General features: G+C 36.8%; 1 protein-coding gene across 7 annotated transcripts in view; it reads right to left on the bottom strand.

The window, feature by feature from the left end:
* GATA3 (GATA binding protein 3) overlaps positions 1-14,445 on the bottom strand; it is a 30,167-nt gene extending 15,722 nt beyond the window's left edge. For 2 of the 7 annotated variants that reach the window (XM_075208609.1, XM_075208610.1), the window contains exons 1-3: positions 4,986-5,205; positions 4,357-4,739; positions 2,479-2,979 (exon numbers count right to left, since the gene is read on the bottom strand). In XM_075208609.1, the coding sequence (XP_075064710.1) occupies positions 2,479-2,979; positions 4,357-4,600 (745 nt within the window). In that variant the 5' untranslated portion in view covers positions 4,601-4,739; positions 4,986-5,205. Of the gene's footprint in view, positions 1-2,478; positions 2,980-4,356; positions 4,740-4,985; positions 5,206-12,995; positions 13,062-14,165 lie in introns of those variants that run through there. The other 5 variants (XM_075208603.1, XM_075208607.1, XM_075208604.1 and 2 more) reach the window with 4 other exon arrangements.
* Between the last annotated feature and the right edge of the window lie 4,964 nt (positions 14,446-19,409).

Raw genomic sequence — 19,409 nt, 5'->3', positions numbered from 1 at the left:
GGACAAATAGGGAAGGGCTTAACATTAGGTGAAAAGCTAAATTGTGTTTTCAGTTACTGTGTACATAACAAGCTTGTCCAAGCATCTGTGCTCCCTTTTATATGTGTGTGTGTGTGTGTGTGTGTGTGTGTGTGTGTGTGTGTGTGTTTCCAATGTGGAGAAACATTTTTATGATACAGCATAGATAAGTAGCATAACACTAGATTAGAAACTCACTTCCCATTTATAACCTGTTTATTTAACTTTTTGTCCGCTCGGGACTGCCATCGTGTATAACTGGGTCTAACAACAATAAAGAATTTTGCTGAAGGCTCATGTGACCTCACGTCAGTCAAATACTTCATCCATCTGTAGTGCAGCAAACACACACACCATGTACAGGCCTCATCGTGCAGGCTGCCATCTGACAGTTGTGTTATCATATGGGAAGTCGTTACCCAGTTGATGCAAAGCCTGAATCCTGTACTCTACACATTTGCACTGCACCACAACCACAGTCACAGTTATAACTGTTTTCCAGAGAACTTGGGTTTGAGACTGTGAATGCCCCACAGTAATGAAACAGTGTATATCCTCCCAGCATATCCAAAACATGTCACAAGACTCCAAAGCTGGGATTAGTTTCAGTGTTTAATTAACCGTTTTTTTATGTCGTAATATTTTATACCTTTTTGTTTTAATCCCTGTCAATTCGTTATCTATGACATTGTTGACATTTTTCAGGTGCATAAAAGTTCAATGCGCATATAGCATTTCACTCCATTTAGAGCTGGGATTCTATACACAACTAGTGAATACTGCTGAGGCTTATGACCATCATTTAAATGTTTACGGCACACATTTTGAGCTTGAGGTTAGAAACCACAGTTTATGTGGGTGCGGAAAAACAAGTTCTTTCTAACACTGACTGACCTAATTCTCCATCTATCAGCTCTTTGGTGGGCTGGATCAGCAGCAGTCAGTGTACATGACTGCGCTGTGCACACATGTTGCGCGTAAATCGCACATTTCTTTCTGTCCCAAAATATGTCAGGGATAAAAACTGCTGGAATGAAATATCGAATCTATCTGAATATTTAAGCTTGGTGAGAAAATTAAATAAAACTCTGATAAACAGCATTATTTTTATTTTTTTGCAGTGACCCAGAATTAATTGAGACCCGTGGCTCTCCATTAATTGTGGCAAAGGCTGGCAGGACCTGCTGTAACTTATGGTTCTACAGCAGTGGCTTTTAAGCTACCTATAGCTTAAGCCTGCTTTATAAGGTGAAAGCCTTGTCACCGCTGTGCAAACTCTTATTATAAACTGATTAAGCAGATAAAACAAAACGTTACATTCCTGCAGCAGAGCAATCATAACACTTTACTCAGCGACACCTTATGCTAGTGTACTTCATCAAGGACAGGGGGAAATGAATCATAACACGGTATATGAGTCTATGTACAGTGGCAGCTGACAGCCTCCCTGTCCCTGTATGCAGCGCAGGCAAATATTGTCTATTCTGGTCAGCCTGACCACATCCGGACCCTATTAAACTCCTTGGCGCTGGATAAACAATGAAACTGTCGCGTGCAGCAGTCTGAAAATAATTGGATTAGCTCAAACATATCAACTAAATAGAGACAGTCACAGCCCAGACAAGCAAAGCAAATGTTACCCTGGAAAACCCCCCTGAAAACACATCACATCCCAGACCAGGCCCTGACACTGTTAATTTTCATTTTCTTTGCTCTCCCATTTCACACAGTACAGAAGACTTCAATCCTCCACGCTCTTCTCGGTTGAGGCTGAAACTAGTTCAATATCGCCACTGTCCTTCAGCGAAACAGATTATACAATGCTCGCAATTATTTTATTATGCTACTTATGCATAGTCTGCAACGTAAAGTAGCATAAGTCGTTAATTGAAGTTGTATATCAAATTGTATTATTTTGGGGTAGAGTTTTTAATCTTGCTAAAATGTTTGTAGATACTTAGGTATTTTTAAACATAGAATAGATATACCACTGCCCACATCTCTTATCAGACTTTGATAGATAGATAGATAGATAGATAGATAGATAGATAGATAGACTGATAGGTCGATCGATCGCTATAGGTAGCAAGAGATGAGATTGTCCAATGATCTCAAGAGCGTTATTGTCTATATATTGACTAAAATTTATGTGATTCGCAGCCAGGTCTGAATGATTGTAGAGAGAAATCGCTGATTATCACTTTGATGAATCCTATTACTGCATGAAGTTGATGTATACATAGAAGTGTGACCTTATTATGACATTTTTTTTAGTCTATTATTGAAACCAAATAAGAAATATTTCTTAAACGGCCCAGACAATATAGATGCCTTATTGTTCTTAAAAACAGTCATAAAATTGGAACCTATTAGCCAAGGACAAGTACATGTTAGAAAGGTCATTGCGAAAAGCGTTCAGGAATATACATAAAAGGTGTTAACGTTGAATAGGAATCCTACCTGTACTTGAGCGCGTTTTGGGCCTTGACTTGCAAGGAAAGCTAGTTGGGGATCCCCCAATAATGTTCGGTGGGAAGAGCCCTGGACTGTATTCTTGTACATAGGACTGGTAGTTGGAGATGGCATGATGTGCAGAAGACGATGCTCCCCCAAGTGTTCTAGCGTGAGAGGACTCCAGTTTCATGGACTCGGGGGACACATGATACTTAAGGCATTCCTTCTCTTCCTGGCGGTTAGAGATACTGGATCCAGTGGTGGAAATAGAAGGGTCCGGGGAGACATCTTTTGGTGGAGTTGGGGGGAAGGTGAATAGGTGGGGGCTGGAATGTCCTGTAACCAGGGATGATGAGGAAGCTGGAGGGTAGACAGTAAGAGGTCCAGTTGGACTGTGGCTCTTGGAGAAGGGATTAAGGTTCCAAGGTGATGCAGGGTGGTGTCCTCCTATAGCCTTGCTCCCATGATCCAACCAGGGATGTAGAAGAGGGGGGCGGCATACTTGGCCTAAATAAATACATTAATATCATAAGATTACATGACACCCATAACTATGGGGATTACTTACTATCAAAGTGCAAAGGTGCGGAAACACACAGCAACCAATCAGGCATTCGCTTTGATCTAACCAGTGCAAATTAGACAATTAAATCAAATCTCACTGGCTTTTTACGGGTTGTTGTTCATTTGGACATTTGATTTTGTTCGCAAATACTCACTATATATATATAAAAAAATATATATATTTGCATGTTATATGTTTTTAATAACTAGTCGCAAGTACCCTGTTGATTTAATTATATATTGATCTACAGAATCTACAAAATTAGAGAATTATAATGTACTCTAGATAGCTTCATATAATGTACTTTTAAACTAAATTGAAATGTGTAATAATGAGAACATATTTGTTAACAAAACTTGTTGCTTCCAGGTTTGAAAATTGATGACTGTATACATTTCCATAAACCTTATTACAGTGTAATTGTGAGTGTGTGTGTGTGTGTGTGTTTGTATATATATATATATATATATATATATATATATATATATATATATATAACCAACACAATTAGACATCATAACAACGTATGTTTCCTCAAGGCTGATGCTACCGATGTTGCATTTTTACATTTAAATTAACTTGCATTATATAGCATAAGAGAAACAATCAAGGCACAATTTAGCTGTTAAAGGGTGTATCACAAAACTTATTTGTAGCTTTATCATATAGAATAGTGTGGGAAATAGATTTACAACACAAGCGCAGATTAGATTCACTACACATGTGTATAGAAAACTGTTGTGCAGTATTTATGTTGTGCAGTCTCTTGTGGAACAGTTCATTAGAGTGGTATTCTAGTAAAAAGATTTTCTACAACAGGTATGAAAAACACAGTAAAGGAAGAGGAGGTGGTTAGATCTTCACATAGAGACTAATGCAGGAAACTGGTTAGAAATAAGTGTGAAAATACTAGATCACAAGTTGTCTAAACAAAAAATTGTGAACACGCATTGTATACTGGGTCCTCTCACAGAGCACACATGCGCAACTAAGTGTGATAGGGTATTATTACGTTTTATTCTGTACAAATCACTCCATCAATTTAACACCCGCCGTTCCTAAATATAATTACTTAGATGTATCCGATGTTTAACATGGTTAATTCTTGTTGAACATAATTAAATGCACGACTAGCCGGTTTTGGGAGAAAATGTTGTTTCTAATTGCAAATAAAAGAAGACGTATAATCAGCAGTAAAATAAGAGCAGGTAAGTGAAATTAGAGGTGAATTACAACACATATACTGGGTTTAAAGAGGTTCGTTGAGGTTAGATAACTATTAATAAATATAGAAAATACTTGTGCAGCTCAGCACTCACCGGGGTGGGTAGTTGGGTACCTCTGCACTGCTCGTACGGAGTTTCCATAATAGGAAGGGACGTGGTTTCCTTGCCCATCGATATTGAAGAGTACATCCACCTCCTCGGGCAGGGAGTACTGAGAGGGGTCCATGTATGAGTGACTCAGCCCAGGGTGATGTGAATCAGGATGTTGTCCATTGAGTACAGCCGGGTGGTGGTGATGACCGACCCAGCGTGGCTGGTCTGCTGGAGAAACCTCCATTTCCACCAACACCTGGGATTTGGATACAGGAACTTCTCAGAGTGCACCACTTACCCAAATGTAAGTCCAATTATTTTGGAGAAAAAAATAATAAAAATATATGAAAAATAATAATAATAGATCCACGGAACTCAGTCACCTGCGATGAAAAGAAAACAGCAACTTAGGATGCACAGATAATTCAAATGCAAAATGTTCTAAAAAAAAAAAAAGCGTTTTTAAATTGAAGCAGTGAATAACAGGTAACTCAGGTGTGTCAGAGACCTAAACTTCTTCTGACAAAAGTGGAAGGCGATTGTCCCATAAAAGTTGGCCACAGAAGTCTACAGGAGGCACCTCAGCCCAGGAGGACCTCCTAGAGTCAGAGAATAAAGTCAGCACAAACCTTTCACAAACTACAAAGCAGGAGGGAAAGAGGTATGTGATCCAAGAAAAAGAAGTTGAAACTGGTTGATCGGATCTCGTGTTTTCTCTCCCTCTCTCTCTCTCTATTTTTTTTACAGTGAAGGCATTCTTTCTGAAAGTAGCAGGATGGCGCCAGGCGGCTCAATGATCGCAGACAGCTGTGGCGAGACGCAACTTAAGGAGGTTCCACTGTCATCAGTAGTGAGGGAGGGGACTGTGACAGAGGAGGGAATAGGACACCCAAACTTACATAGCATCAGTCACTCCCCTTCTTCTCCTCTCTCACGCCCCTATACCGTGCTTGCCTGCTAATAAACTAAAGACTAGCCCTTCAACTACACATATAGCATTATTATTAATGTATGCATTACACAGGAGCACCCGCACATACAATGCTCTGTTTGTGTTTATACTGTATGTTCATGCCAGCAGAAAACTGTTTCGTTTTTCAAGTTTGATCCCTCTGTTAAAAGAAAACATATATATATATATATATATATATATATATATATATATATATATATATATATATATATATATATATATATGGGTAAGTTCATTACACAGGCGCAATTCTGCTTGGGCAAGAAGTATTGTAATTTGAATTACTTGTACAATAATGTCAGTTTTGATGGCACCTGGGAGCTATTCACACAGCAGGTGCTCCTTCTGGTCAGATATATGTCGCAATGGATTATTTAACTGTCTCTTGTGACATTATTCATAGAAAAACACAGTTTCTTCCATAAACCGTAGTTGCTGCGGCTGTGGAAAATTTAGGGCACAAGAATTACCTGTAAAGAAACCAATTTAGGGATTGTGCATGAGGGGTGAGGGTATGTGAATTATGTAGCCTGTTGGTAATTGGCTTCCTAGATATCGTCCTGAGACCTCCTGTTGCTCTTTGCATTGAGTCACTGCATCCCCTAGCGGCACACAAGCAAAAAACTGGAACTTCACTCGCTGATAATATGTAACCCACCTGCACATCATTACAATAGCAGCAAAAGTGCGCCAACAGCGGCTGTCGTGTGGTCTGTATATCACAGTCATATGTACTACAGATTAAAATAATGTAAAAGAAGACAAAACACTCGTGTATATTGTAATAACTTTAATTTAATATTTTTATATGTACTTAATATTTTTTTTATACACACACGCACACAAATATATATATATATATATATATATAGATAGATAGATAGATAGATAGATATACATAGATATATACATACGCATAAATATATTGACTAGCAAATAGCATTATATTTCCTGGACCATTTCTTTAATAGTAAATATTTAGTAGGCTGTAAAATTACTGTTCTCCTATCTAGTCCATTAGACGTCTTTAGTCATTTCACACTCAGTGCAGTTACCTTATTTATTATTACATATTCTAGAGGTGAAAATAGATATTAATCACAAATATACATATAAATGACTTTCGCGCACTTCAGCTATCCACTATCAGATTGGGGATCCTGATTTGCAACAGTTATCTTCACCATATCTACAGATTTACAACGTCTTTATTCTGCAATTTTTTTTTCTATGTTTTTGTTAATAAATCAACATTATATGATTTTTTTTATTTATGATTTTGTGTACATTATTATTATGGTACTATATTTAAATTCGTGTATTCTTGAGAAGCTGCAACTGACTGCTGTAAAAAAAATGCAACTAATGGGTGTAATAGGCAAATAGTTAGATACACATAACATGGAAATTACTTTAATTTGAAATAGTAAAAATCGTCACAGACTAATTAGAAGGTAATCAGACAGTTATTTTCCTTCAGTTCTGTACAAAAATGCGGTGAGAAAAAATTCACTTTGCTACCTGGACATCTGATATCTCCTCGTAAAGGAAACACGAGGCCCTGTACTCATCCGCAGGTATACATGTGTGTTTGTATAGAGCCCCGAGTGTACACATCGTTTCACAATGGCAAGAAATACAACAAACCGTGAAAGGATTAAGTACATGTGGCATAAAGCAAACAGTGACAAGGAAGTCCTTGCAGTTGAGTATAAACTAGTGCTTGCACACAATGATTCCTTTGAATATGATATGTTAGATGTTTTTGCAATGTATTTATAAATAACACGTATGTGACCGTAGTGTGACAGGTACATACTAACCTGGAAGGGATTACATGCGGAAAAAAATATATTTTTATTAAAGAAAACCTACCAATAGGAATTAGTAGAGATTAAAAAAACCTTCGAGATAAGCATTTCGTGATCAGTAGAATTCAGACAACTGTAAATGAAAGACACGCATCTCTATATACAACATGGAAATAGGAAATAAGTATTGCTGCAGCGGAATGATCCCTGTGCTGTCTCTAGTGTCATACTCCCAGCACTCCCAGATTGACAGTATGTAATTGGGGAATGGGAGGTTGCTCTTTTGATGCTATGCATTGCCCTGCACTGGCCAGCCTGGCCGACGCCAGGAATCGTGACGTCACGCCCCTAGTAAACAGCCAGGAAATGAGAGCATTGCATGAGTTTGGGCAGGGATCGGACCACTATACATTGCGAGGATTGCCAGTGACACGGGACATCTCTTCTCTCTTGGTTTATCCACAACCAGGAGGGCATTGATTTCTCAAGGATCTAGGGCAAATTATATTCTGTCCAGCTGCTGTGGAACTGTAAGTCCCAGCATTCCCAGTCAGCCACAAAAACGGGTCGCCTACCGTCCTAAAATATATCGACTTGATTAATCCATAGATAATGTGATTTGATGTATTTTACTGCCCAATTAAAATCACAGTGATGGCTGGAGATCGTTTATTGTCCCATTGACATATCAGTGATCTGTAGATACCATCAGGTGTTTTCTAGAGGGAGCATCTGGTGATCAGTGAATAGATAATTTTGTTCACTGCGTTAAGTAGGTAAGCTGTCTTATTTCTGAATACTGTTATATGTATTTGTGGCAGTACTAATTGACCTGTGAGTCATAGCAGCTTTGTGATGTACTGTACTAATACTCGTTGAGCAAAGCTCCCTTTAAAACCCAAAAGTCTATTTAACATGTCAGTCTTCACTCTGCCTTAGGCCATCTCTGGAATTGTTTACGTAAGAGCTCCTGATAACAACATTATGACAAATATTTCCCTATATCACGGTTCCACTGCAGACGTCAGGTTATTGACATTTTCAGCTGAAAACAGTTACTAGAATGTAAATTTGGGCTGTCTTTAAAAACATTGTTATTTATGCATCAATTTGCATTTACACGTTGAAGACGATTTGTAAAATGAGTTCAAAAATTCAAACTCTTTAAATTTATTGATGAATTGGGAAAAACAGCCAATGACAGGGGATGCAAAAATTGTATTCATATTTTAAATAAAAATAATCTATTTACTAATAGGATAATGGCTGGCAGAGTTTAGCCCTCTTATAGAGCACGGCGACTGCTGACATATGGGTCAGTGAAGAGGATTAAATATACATGAGAATATAAACAAGAGTAGAGATCATGATGAATAGGAAAACATGAGAGAAGGATCCTGGCAGCAGACAAGATCTCGGATAGCAGGGAGCGGACAGTGCTAGGCTTGAATGTAAAGAGCTCTTTACCCGCTGGGTAGGGTGACCACTGAACTCCCATTCATAATTGACAGCTAACCACTAATAGCCGTCTTTGTTTGTCCAATTAACAAAAACAATGGTGGAGAAGAAAGCGTTTAATTTGGTTTTAAGTTAAGGGACCTGGCACTGAGATCTCAATAGGTTGTGGATCTTTTCTAGCTGAGCACTATAGAAAAAGTGCAGAAAGTGGCTGCAAGGCCCAAGGGCAACATGGTAAGGCAGAGACATAGGGTGTAGCAGAGCTGGAGTGACTGCATGTCATAGAGATCTTTCTGATATACCACCCAAGGAGTCAGGCCTGCCTCTAGCTCTGAATATTTAACTCACACGTCGCTTTGAATCAAAGGGACATTCTCCAAAATCTCATTCCAGTAGCCCAAGTACAAGTCACAAATCCAACTGTACAAATTTGCCGACGTGAATACATTTACTCGTTGGAATAATGAGTGTCCTGAGTCCTGACCTGTGATATTTAAAGGCCAACTCTGTAGCGACTGACGAGTTGTGGTTTTATGTTCACTTAAAAGACGTAGCTAACAGTAGGATGATTAAACCCACTGTTAATATCTGTTATTTTATATGTCAACTAGTTCAAATTCACAAAATCGGCATCGAATTCTCAGAAGTGAAAATAGAGGATAGTATTGGATTCCATTGTGAGTTGAATATATCGCCATATTCCCCTGTATAAATAAATGCACTTTACCCTGTGCTGTGGGTCATTGGTGACTCTAATGTTGCGTCAAATGTAACGATCAATAAGCTGGTATTGGCCACCCCAGTATTCAAATGGTTATCTTCTTCTCAGGAAATGAAAATGACATCACTCTTACGCCATGTATTTTTTAAGAAACAAATCTCGATTCTTACTGATAGCTCTCAAGCCCATAAGTCTAACACGCTATGGTAATAATGAAGTGCAGTAGTTGGATTATAGTAAGGTTACATATCAGGGGTCATCAGGCAACAGGAAATCAATGGAAATGTTAATGGAAAACAATAGAGCCCCCCAGACCTTGAGTGAATTATTTTAGTTTCGTTCTCTTTTGAAGTGAATGACTTTCCTGAACTGAAGGTCCCTGCTACACCTGGTCCGAATTTCTCTGTGTCCTCTAGTTGTGGTCTGGAGAAGAAGCCTCTTGAATACCACCGAGTTAAAGCGATCGTGGCAGGATTAGGTTACGTTTGCTTGGGGTTTGATTTAACAGGGTCCTATAGTAGTACAGGTAAAGCTGTATAAACAGCCCTGGGCTGAATATCGGAGGGTTATACAGAGGACACGGCCCAGGGCACAGCTCAGAATACTTTCCTATGTAAAACAACTTCTGTTCAGTCTAGATGTGAAAATAGAGGATAATTGTGCATGTGGATGGCTGTCCAGAATGGGGTGCAAGTCCACATTAGAAAATGAGATCTAATTTCTTTACGGTTCAACCGTAACCTTTGTGTCTCAAATTAGAAGATACTTCCAAGTTGGACTGATATATACATTGCATTTTATATTAGGTAAGGTGCAATTTAACTACAACATATTGAGTTTTCCTGTAAACTAACCGACTGGATTCTAGTGATCCTTTTCTATTACAAGTCACATCTATTTTCACATTAGGAATAAAATAGCTAATGTACATATACCATTCTATACATATTTATACAACATTTTAAGAATGACACGATAATAATTATGATATCAATAATAACAACAATAATAATTATATGATGGGTGCTATTCTTTTTTTCAGCTCAGTTTAGATGGTTATTTATGACACGAATGGAAAATGGATTACAGGTATTTTGTCTGCCTCTAGCTCAGACTAGATGTGTTTTAGTTAAATGTCTCCAGAGGCAATTGAGAACAGTTCAACTGACACATTTCTCCACTTCAGTGTAAACATTTAACATCCAAGCCCTTCACTATCACATACCTCTATCTAGAGCCGGACAGACGGAGAGCAGTCCGCGAGTATGCTGCAGGTGACAGCAAAGGGTGATTTGTCTCACACTATCCTGAAACCAGTTCTCGCTCTGCTGCCTGAAGAATATTACCAGCAGAGGTATGGCTGCAGTGCCCCAGTTGTGTACAATGCCTTATGCTATTAGTTTGATTGACACATTGGGTTTCAGTCAGGGCGTTATATTTGATTATTTAAAAAGCAGAATGCATTATTCTCCAATTTTTAATCTACAGTACTATGATAAGCAGATAACGAATAAATAAATCTAGATTATTTGTGCAAAACAAAGATCATTGCGATGTGACTTTGTACTTGCGTGTTGATATTACAACCCATCATAATTATTTTTCTTTTTTAACAATATAATAGTTGCCTGTGCAGAAAATGTGTCAATTAATCCAGCTGACGCCGGGTATATCTATAGTGAAAATGTAGAAAGCATACTGTTGAGCAACGCAAAAATAATCACAAGTGTCACCAGATCTGAAAACAATATTTTATAACAGAACTAGATTAAGGCAAATTGAACAGCTAAACAAATCAATTGGCTAAACAAATACTGAATGACTAGCAAAGCAATCAGCAGTACCGGTATTAGAATAGTATTTATGTGTGTGTAAGCGGTAGAATGGTAGAGATCCTGGTTAACACAACTACATACAACAATCTACAGCCATTGTGAACACTTTTTTCTTCATATTTATGTTTCTGACATAAAGTGATTTAATATATAGATGGCAGAGCATAAATGTACATACATTAAGGATTTTGTAATACCTATACTAACTAATATATGAATGTACCCTAGTATGAAAAGAACATGGACCTTGGTGTTCTGTCATCACTTATTTCTCATAATGAGCATGATCTTTCTTAGAATCTCGTGCCATTGGTTGCTGATGCCTCTTAGATTAAACAAGAATGATAAAATTATCTATTTCACCGAAGGGGCTAAAAACGGAAGGGGCTTAATGTCCCACGCAATTACTGTATATCTAGAGATGTGGTTCAAACCACAGATCTCTTATCGCGATATGCCCCAGCAGTGGATGGGGAAATAATTACAAACGCAGCAAATAACATCAAAGCAGAAAGTATTTGGTGTTTTTATGTAATGTAACAGCCTCTTAACATTAGACGAATGCTAAATTACATTTTCAGGGAATAAAATATTATGCTTGCAGATGTAATGCAAATGCAGTTCATTATGTACAGAGAGAGACTGATGGATGGATACATAGATAGATAGATAGATAGATAGACAGATGTCTTTAGATAAAAAATAGTATTAACAGTCGACAAAATGTTGGTATATAATTTATACTATTGGCAATAATATTATATGTACATAACTATTATCCTAATATTTTGATAACATGATACTAATTTAATGTCAAAATCTCTCTCTCTCTTTCTCTCTCTATATATAGATGTGTGTATCATCTATCTATCTAGTTAGCTATCTTCTCGCCATTTCTCTATAAACATAAGCGTTGAATTGAAATATATATATATAAACTAGAATAACAGTAACAGAACCACGCACTTTCTCATGTGTGTGCTGGTGTAACTAATAAATAAGACATAAATGATCATATTTTCAGAGCTGCACATAGGGAATTAAATTATGTATGCATTTATTTATGTCTGGAAATTGATCGTTTTATGCGTGCTAAATTGATAGCTCTTAACCTTCAGTGTTGATTTAAAAAATTGACAGCCCAGATCACCTCATTTTTACAGCTGGACTTGTGCATGAGCGAATCCTGCTTGTATTTCCCAAATCTAATATTCCAATCCCTTGCTTCAGCCCCTCTAACGGTCAAGGCTATTACTGAGCAATGCAGTAACATTTTCCACTTAACCAATGTACATCATTGTAAATTGAAGCCAAACCCCCAGCATAGACTGATCTGTACGATTTGATTTCTTCAAACGAGACTCGCAACGTTTGGCTTCCTTAACACGACAAGCAGCGCCCCAAGCATGGTGAAATTACATTATTGAGAATGAAGGCCACACAGGAGTGGCACTGTTTATGTCTACTTTAATAAAATATTAAAGAAGAATGTTGGTGTTAGGACGTAATGCAAGAGGGTGATGAGTGTGTATGAACTTGGATGGCGCAAGGCGCTAGACAAGGTGAGTAGTACAGAGCAGAGGGGGTACACCAAAACGTCCCTCTTGTACTATTCCTAGAGCTGTCGAAATCAGATCTCAATGCAAAGCCATTGCCAGGTCATTGCAAAAAAAAAAACTTAAAATGACTAAACTGACTAGAGAACAATAACAGCCGAGTCTTAGGTTACAACAGACACATGCTATCCCTTTAAGGCAAAGGACCCATTCTAATTCTCTCCACGTGGAAGGAAAGGCAGCAAAAAATGTACAGAGAGGGGAAAAAATGATATATTCACTGACCTGCAAAGCTCGGGCTTGGCAGCTGCTTCGTGTTTTTTTCTCTTCTTTCTCTGATCTCTTCAAGATCTGAGGCAGAAATGACAGACAGATTGCACTGGTTATGGCATTTAAGCTCAAATGAGAAATACAAAGCTGGGGGATCTACCTCCTCCTACCCACCCAGAGATCTGACCTTCTACTGGAGGAGAGGATCTCAACTCTTCCGGGTTGGAAAAGGGCAAAGTCAGAAATAAAATGGTAATTTAATCATTCGTCCATGCTGTGGCAAATTACACCAAAATCACAGACTGATTCTGTGCTGTTAAAGAATGATAATACCGTTTGACCGCGTGAACTAGAGCTGTCAAGGAGGTAGAGGGAAGCTCAGCCAGGCTGGTACATGTCCAATTCTATTAAATCACATTAAATTAAAGGGGCTACAAATAAATGGGCATGTTGAATTAGCCCTAGCTCACCGCTTACCCAGCCCCCCTAATGCACCCAATTATCCGAAGCGATTGCTATATTTAACATCACACACCAACAATACTGTGATGTGATTATGAGGACATTGATCTTATAGCTTAATAAAAATGTAACTGAGTAGAATAGTGGCATAGATAAATTTACATATGTCACACATTACAAATACAGTTTGCTAGCTAGCTATATACTGTGCATCATAGATAGACAGAGATCGATATATATATATAGACAGATAGATAGATAGATAGATAGATAGATAGATAGATAGATAGATAGATAGATATGTTTAAGTTCATCATACGTATTTATTTCGCTTTTAAATAATTTCAGCTATGCGTTCTAGGCATTTGCAGATTTGCATTAGAAGATTATTATATTCATTACTACTCACTACAACTTTGTAGCAGTGAATATTATTCTGATTAAACGTCAACTGCTTGACACAAATGTATACAGGTTTTTTTTGATCGTACATTGGGAAAGTTTCGTCTTTAAAATGCATTTTACATAATTGTAGCTATATGATTCACGTTGTTCTTCAAACTCGAAAATAAATTCTAGCCTGAATCCCGAAAGCAGACAGCAATGTATATGTTAGCTTGCTGCTTGGGTGTGAAAATGGGATTCGTATAGGTGAGTTTCAGACTAAATAGTAAAGAGTATTGTAATTGAAACGAATGCATAGTTCAATATAAGTAGTAGTACCTTCAGGTTCTGGTTGTCCTGGGTTCAGTCTATTGCTTATAGACTCCACATATAGCAATATACATTGAATTCTGCCCAGCAAGAGAGGTGATTTAGTTCTCCGGAGCAAAGGTATAGCAGATCAAGCCCAAAGGACTGTAGAGGTTTTCTGCTAGTTAGAGCTTTCCATTTAGTCACTGCATTACAACACATATAACAACATCCCCACCTTCAGGTTATAGCGACAAATTTCTCAAATCTCTAGAAATTGTTAAATAAACCTCGCAGGCTAGTATCATCATGTAAATATGCCTATTTCATTCAAAGGCTTAGCCAATCCTTACGTGGGAACCCGCGCACTTATTGAGTTTTGGGGTCTATTTGTTATTGGTCCAAACCACACAGATGGCATTCCACCAAACAGACGTGTGCTCAGATTGGCTATCACAAATGTCACAGGTATGAAAAAAAGTGGACGGGGACATTGGGGGGACTTGGGAAGTACAGATGGACTAAAGACCAGCCCCGATCAGCCCTTTCATCAAAATAGGGTCAAAGAGAAGAAACAACAGGAAACCAAAGACTTTCGCACTATAATGCAAAGCATCTATTCATCACATCACCTGCCTATTTCTACTGCACAATACCAAACACCGTCAGTGCAGACACATTACTACTGCTGTCATTGAAAATATGATTGCCAGGAGGAATAGATTATTCATATTCTAAGATAAATATCAATTATTGTGACTTCTAAATAAATAATGTTTATTTAATGACAGTGATATTTGTTATGATTACCAGAAATAATATATTCATATATGCCATTAATGCAAATTATTATTATAAAATATCGCTTTATATTAAACATATTAATAACCAATAATTTTACAAATAAATGTAGTATTTTAAAGGCATATAAATAATCAGTACGTTCTTAAGTACGTCGTTTTTAACATTATTTCATTATTACTATGACGGCTAATAATAATTAAAATATGAAATAACAATACTACTAAATAGTAATGTAATGTAATCACTACTGCTAATTGGCATCTTCTACTATGAGTACTCACTAATGCTCATCGATGATCATCTAACTGGTAATATAATAATGAGCATTTAAATGTAGTAATGATTACTAAATCGGCGACAAGAAGCATGCTACCATCCTTTACTATATATAGTATATATATATATATATATATATATATATATATATATATATACACACATATATATATATATATATATATATATATATATATATATATATATATATATATGTATATATATATACCAACATTGGTCTTCTAACAAGGTCAGGTGATTTTATTGTTATTATCTGGTCAGTGGCAGCAGTGAGCCCTCCACAGTTTATGTGAATAAGTGAGCTTCCAGTGCACACGATGTTTAATAAATCAGTGTAATGGATCAGCATGCAGCACGTTAAACGCCTGCTTTCTGCTGACGTTTGGGGCACATCTCTCACTTTCTAATGTGACTCTTGTGTAGTGAAATGTAATCTGATCACACCAATTCTATCTTTAGAAAACAAATTCAATTAAGGTAATAAATTAAAGATAATTAGGCTGCAAACGAGTCTATATAGTGAAAAACCTAACCCAGACATAGAGCCCTTTCCTCTTATGCCAAGATAGTAGTGGCAAGATCATTTAAACCCTGACTAAAATGCTCTTAAGAAATTTGGAATAGAAGAGTACCAGGTGACTTGGGTGAGGAGTTTACCAACCATTCCGTACATTGTAGATCAATCGTCAAGCTTCATTTTCTAATGTGCGACTGTGGAGAAATACACAGGCTACTTTCTCTTGAAAGGAGATCACAGAACACATGGCCATGTTTTATATGAAAATAAACTGGGAACCAGATTCATATACTGCCTTTCCATGGAAATAATATGTTAGGATCGTGTCTGATATATCTGGGTTTAGAACACATACAACCTTCAGATTTGAAACCATTAAACTATGTCATCCTATAAGAGAAGCCAACTCAAGAAAAGCAATATTGCACTGCTCTTATCAATAGACTGTAAACCTATTCTCACTGTCGTTATCTGTCTGTAGCTGCTAAATCCCATTCACCCTATGTGAGTAAAACGCTCCATTCTATGCAAAAAGTGTTTTCACTAAACAAATTCCCACACGGTAACATCTGCATAGGGAGGAGCTTGTGTCCTAATACGCTGATAAAGGCATTAGTCAGAATAAAAGAATACTTATTGCAGTAACTGCACCATATCATACATAGTTTATGTGTCATACATAGATACATATGTAGCTATACTGATAACGGCATAACTCTTATGCCTATCTTGGGTAAGTTCACTACAAGAAATGGATAAATTAGCATGTTAAAACCATAATAATAATAATAATAATAATAATAATTATTATTATTATCTGCAGTAATATATATATATATATATATATATATATATATATATATATATATATATGTACACACACACACACACACACACACATACATACATACATACATACATACATACTGTACATAGCAGAATGAGGCAGACCGTGACACTTTAGCTGTCTGACAGAGCATGCTGATGCTTGTAGTTCCACAAAAGCTAGGGAGCTATGGGTTGTCGATTTCTAGTTTAGGGTTCAGACATAGTGTAAAGATATTTAAATATTGGTGATTATAATGGTGAGTAAAAACACCTTTCATTTTCTCATTTCAGTTTTCTGTGTTTTCTGTGTTGCATCATTCATAAAATCCAGAGCCAGCTTTCTTTTCCCAGTGTCATTGGGACAACAAAAAATGATGCAGCCAGCAGTACAAAGCTCTAAATAACATGTCTGATCCTGCTCCCAGTTTGCACATTTATATCAATTATGCATAATGCAAAGTATATGAAAAATAATAAAACACGTTCAGTTTAAAAAAATTTAATTAAATCTTCCAGTGGATATAATAACATGGAAGTGATTTTTCATTCGGTGCCTTCCTGCTCGATGGTGTTTTATACCATTTCCTTGCCTCTGACTTTATTTTAAAATATTAGGCGAGGTGGAGAATTATAAATGACTGTGTCCTTATCTGCGCTGCTCACATAACCAGGATCAGAGAAGCTGATTAAGGAAGAAGTCACAGGCAACGTCGGATTCATAATGATTTGGAATAATGAATTCTTATCTGTGCTTTCCAGATTATCAGCCTTTCAGCTCCCAATGTTTTGTTACATGGGATAATTTATTGCATCTAATACATCACAATGAATCTGATGGTAGTAAAGTGATGGCCAACGTTGTAAAAATATAGGGAAGGGGGGGCTTATTTTTTTTTTTATCCGGGGGCACCGAAATTGCCTTTAGAGTTTTAATTGGGAAAATAACAGGCAGATCTGATAAAGGTCTGGCTATAATCTCGCTTTCTTGCAGGTTTACCATAGAGCTGTGTAATTAGTGTGTCAATTTCAAGATGAAATTAACAAGATCGACCTCAAACCGCTGCTGCATCTGCATCTGCAGATTCTTACTTCTCCCCTCCGTTTTCTCTGTTATTTATCACAAATTGGGGGTTTGCACACTCCTCAGATTTGCGCCCGCTAAATAGATTTAATAAGAACAACCCGCTTCCCTACCTGCCAAATCGATTAATCACTTGCTATTAATCTCTTCTTAAATTAGTATCAGTATGTATGTATGTATAAATATATATGTGTGTACACACACACACACATATATATATATATATATATATATATATATATATACACTTACATACGTACGTTCGTACGTACATACATACATTCTTTATTTCAAGCACTGTGCATTAGTGCGATAAAATTATATATATTTCCTTTTTAAGAAAAATATAACAACTTTATTTTGTCCAATGGTTAGTATGGTACTAAGTGCTGTCTTGAAATATCTAACCATCTGAATATACTTCAGGGGATAAAGTGTCTTTCTTTATTTGCCGAGTAGAGATTAGTATTTTTTGTCCAGTCAGTAATTGTATATCTTGATGGTTTTAGGGGAATCGTTTTGGAGACAGGGGAGAGTCAAATCCTTCTTGCTGGTGCCTGAATACTGTATCATTATGTGAAATGCACTTTTCTTTCCTTTCAATAAACTTCAGATTCATCACTTTTACCCATTGCCAGATAATCTTGATCTAGTTCCATTTACATTCAGTGTTGTCTTTCCAGTGGCTAGCAGAGACATGTGAATGTAGATGGAATATTCCTTCTTATCTAACAAAGGCTTGTGTATTCCAAAGAATGACTGACATCATTAGCTGGGCTGACTTACCCTCTCTCGATATTCTTAAGGTACACTACTCTCTGTTCTTGTATGGCACAACACAAAATCATTTTATTGAGTAGCTACCCTAATCTGTTCGATATAAATATAATATTAGTTTCTAAACATAAAAAGTTACTTTAAACAATTTAACCATACAATGTAACATATGTATTAAAATTAAACTAAACATAACGCACGATTACTTTCAATGGTTTTACGTGTGTATATATGAATCCGGGCGTAGAGATGTACTATATAAAGGAATTATGAGAGTGTGCGCCTACACGTGTATAAACATCTTTAATTAGGAGTGAACTGTTCTGGGACATTTAATAAATAAGATAAATGATGCTCATGTCTAAAATTCCGGCTAGTGAAGGGAATACAGATTAAAATCTGCAGCTGATATAGAAAAAAAACCTGCTGCTTATAAAATGAAATAAACAACTGGGACGCATTGGACCATTTCCCATTCCAAGATGAGCATTGGATTTTGCTGAATTATCTCCATACTTAAACTTGCTTCTGCTTTTCTGTGTGCCAAGAAAAATTTGCATAATATTTGCAGCTGTAATTAGCAGATGAACATCTCCAGGTCCTCCTTTGTTTTCCAGCCGTTTTGTATATCATTGATGTCACATTTGATCTATAATATGACAGCCTCCTTATGTAGTCCTTTTATAATCTTATCTCTGGTCAAGCTGGGGTAGCTGGAGACCGTGATGCCTACACAATGTGATCTCTATGTGAAGATTGCATGTGTTCTCACAAGAGATTAATACCAAAAACATATTGAACTCTTTAATACTAGGAACGAACACATAATAGATTACACAGATAGATGATAGATAGACAGATAGATAGATAGATAGATAGATAGATAGATAGATAGATAGATAGATAGAAAGAAAGATAGATAGATAGACAGACAGACAGATAGATTTGGAGGTTTTTCAGAGAGTGGAAA

The sequence above is a fragment of the Mixophyes fleayi genome, chromosome 4, assembly GCF_038048845.1.
Source record: "Mixophyes fleayi isolate aMixFle1 chromosome 4, aMixFle1.hap1, whole genome shotgun sequence".
NCBI lineage: Eukaryota > Metazoa > Chordata > Amphibia > Anura > Limnodynastidae > Mixophyes > Mixophyes fleayi.
This window is presented reverse-complemented; position numbering and strand designations above follow the sequence as displayed.